This window comes from Mycetomoellerius zeteki, unplaced genomic scaffold (assembly GCF_001594055.1).
Source record: "Mycetomoellerius zeteki isolate Tzet28-1 unplaced genomic scaffold, Tzet1.0 scaffold102, whole genome shotgun sequence".
Classification (NCBI taxonomy): Eukaryota; Metazoa; Arthropoda; class Insecta; order Hymenoptera; family Formicidae; genus Mycetomoellerius; species Mycetomoellerius zeteki.
The window spans coordinates 1,998,386-2,000,997 of record NW_017255933.1 but is presented as its reverse complement, the minus strand read 5'-3'; the positions used below and the strand labels follow the sequence as shown (position 1 = coordinate 2,000,997).

The window sequence follows — 2,612 nt, the reverse complement described above, 5'->3', positions numbered from 1 at the left end:
GTCCTACATAATTATTTCAACATTTCAACATAATTTATTTTCAGATCTATATCTAACTAAATTTTTTAATATTTCAGCAAACGTTCTTTTCGCGTAACATCATATTTTTAGTGTATTAGTAAAGAAGAAAAATATTATTTATGTACCATTATTGCACGGAAAAGATAATTTTCTGAAGTTTCTAAAAATTTAACTAGATATACAGATCTAAAAATATTTTATTGAATCATCAATATAATTATGTAGGATATTTAAATTGATGACTATAGAATATCAAAACTTTTTGCAGTATCGTTTATCATGCTTGAGATTCCCACGTAATTATTTTGATGATTCAAAAAAATTATTTTCAGATCAGTATCCAGTTAAATTTTTAGATACTTCAAAATTGTTCCTTTCGTGTAAATTTTTTTATTTCAGACATATTATCATAACGGAAAATTGAAAGAAACCGGATATTGATCCGGAAGATTGAGAAAATCTTCTCGGCCTTTTGCGAACGATCGAAATGTTAAATACAATTAACGGGAAATCATCTATCTCAATACGTTCGCGATCGACAAATCTGTTCCCATGAAATTAATCTTCCGTCGAGCTAGATCGCGATCCTGTTAAGCGAGACTGCTTCAAACGATGCGACTAATCCAAGATCCCGGATCCTTGTAATCTTGTGGGATGATCCGAGAAGGAACTGCACCCGCGTACCGCGAGGATCTTCGAAGCTATGGTGGATCAATTTGTCCGTCGATTAGCCATGGCCAGTGCGTCGGACCGATTTGAAAAGACATAAACTGGCCAAAGCTCCTCGGCAGGATTCTTGGGGTTGTTCACACCGACGCACATCTTCAATCTGGTTACTTTCGCAATGCGTTACTGGATTCATCAAAGAATTCAAAGTCAGCATGACTAATTGCGTGGGACTAAAAGCTATTTCATAATACAGGTGTTATCGCAACTACATCATTGTACTTCACCTGCATGTTTTTCATTTATCTTCATTCTTCTTTTTATCTTTCAAGTGTCAATATAAAGAATAATTCAAAACTAAAGACAATAAAAGTAATATAATAACAATTTTTTTAACAAAAGCTTATTAAAACATAGATAAAAAGAGAATTTATTTATACCAAGACAAATTGTTTTTCATGATTTACGATGCGCATAAATGTACTCACAAATACATAGCATTAACAATAAAAATAGTATATAAAATTATATTATATGATGTATAAGCATATTTAACGTGATTATACAAATTTGTTTTTATGATAGCCGATTTCGTATTTATCTAAACGAATATTGAATACTCGTAATTTAATAAAAATTATAAATGAAGAGGTCTATTCTGATTTAGAAACGTTTGACCTTCGGTATAGGCTCCTCGATGAGGAGTCGTCTTTTCGGCGACCACGAAGGCGATTTGGGCAATTTAGGTCGTGGATTCGATTGTTTACGATCTCTACTTTCACGATTCGAAGATCGTCTTCGTTGCTGTCGCCGTCCTTTAGTTACATTCGATCTGCCAGTTGCTTTCTTCTTACTGCTCCTCTTCCTCTTTTTTGTACTCGTATTCTTTCTAGTAGTTTCTGATAGTATATTGTGTCTTGAATTTGTAGTTTGATAAAAATCAGGATTAAACCTATCAAAATAATATTTATATGTACCATATATATATGAAATACTGAAGAAAGATACGTAATTATTGGATTCTTCAAAATTATAAACTTTTGTATAAATGTTAAGATATTTGTTGCCCTAATATGATACCTATTTATAATTTATATAAATAACTTTTTAATTACAATTTTACAAAGATACTTTATACATCATTTTCCTAAAAATTATTATTCTTATATGATTTCTAATTATATTATATTTTTTAAATTATAATAGTAGTATTATATTTTTTACGATATTATTGGAATTTATAGCTTACTAAAATAAATAATAACTATAAAAGATTTATCGAGAAGGAAGTTATTGAAAGCTGCTTTTGCAGAATTAGTTATATAAGTTTCGCTCGGAGATTTTTCTGGAGAATCTTCAGTTATTTACTAAAAGAACTTTCCGAGGAAAAGGCACCTGAATTTGTTTCTCTTCTTAGCGAGTATACCGAAGTCCAGGCCACGGCGCAAAGCGACGGTGATGTCTCTCCGAAGAGCCTTACCGATCGCTATGTCATATTTGTCGCTGATGTGCGTCAGTATCTCCTTCTTGGAAAAACCATCGGGTGGCTGCTCGATACGAAGCAGGTCGTAAACCAAGGCAGACCGACGCACCATTCTTGTTAAAGTGTGATTTATTACGAGAATATTCGTTACAATCGGACATAACCAACCGATTCATAATGCCAATCCTGAAGAATGTAAAATGCCAAAATCCATTGAAGTTTGATGCATCTATCATAAATGACAAACTTCACGTATACGTTAATTACACATGCATGCGGTATACATACTTATACAAGGTGTACAGTTATACAATAAAATAATATCTAAAATTATAAATAATGTTCAATTTTTTCCAAGAGATTTTTTAATCTTTTACTGTTCTAGTATCCCGGTTAATCTCTTATATTACGTACAGGATTAAAGAATCTTATGTTATATATA

The 2,612-nt window shown here is 31.6% G+C and overlaps 1 protein-coding gene across 1 annotated transcript; it reads right to left on the bottom strand.

The window, feature by feature from the left end:
- Positions 1-1,298: 1,298 nt before the first annotated feature.
- LOC108732108 (uncharacterized) lies at positions 1,299-2,383 on the bottom strand. Its single transcript, XM_018462762.1, has 2 exons — positions 2,083-2,383; positions 1,299-1,639 (listed from the first exon to the last, which is right to left on the bottom strand). Exons 1-2 carry the CDS (start codon positions 2,280-2,282, stop codon positions 1,351-1,353), a joined length of 489 nt encoding a protein of 162 aa, XP_018318264.1. The 5' UTR covers positions 2,283-2,383; the 3' UTR covers positions 1,299-1,350.
- Positions 2,384-2,612: the final 229 nt, after the last annotated feature.

Coding starts and splice junctions, on each gene's coding strand:
- LOC108732108 (XM_018462762.1), bottom strand. CDS start 2,282: ATGGTGCGTCGGTCTGCCTTGGTTTACGACCTGCTTCGTATCGAGCAG. Junction 1,640..2,082: donor AAGAAGAGAAACAAATTCAG/GTGCCTTTTCCT, acceptor TTATTTTGATAG/GTTTAATCCTGATTTTTATC.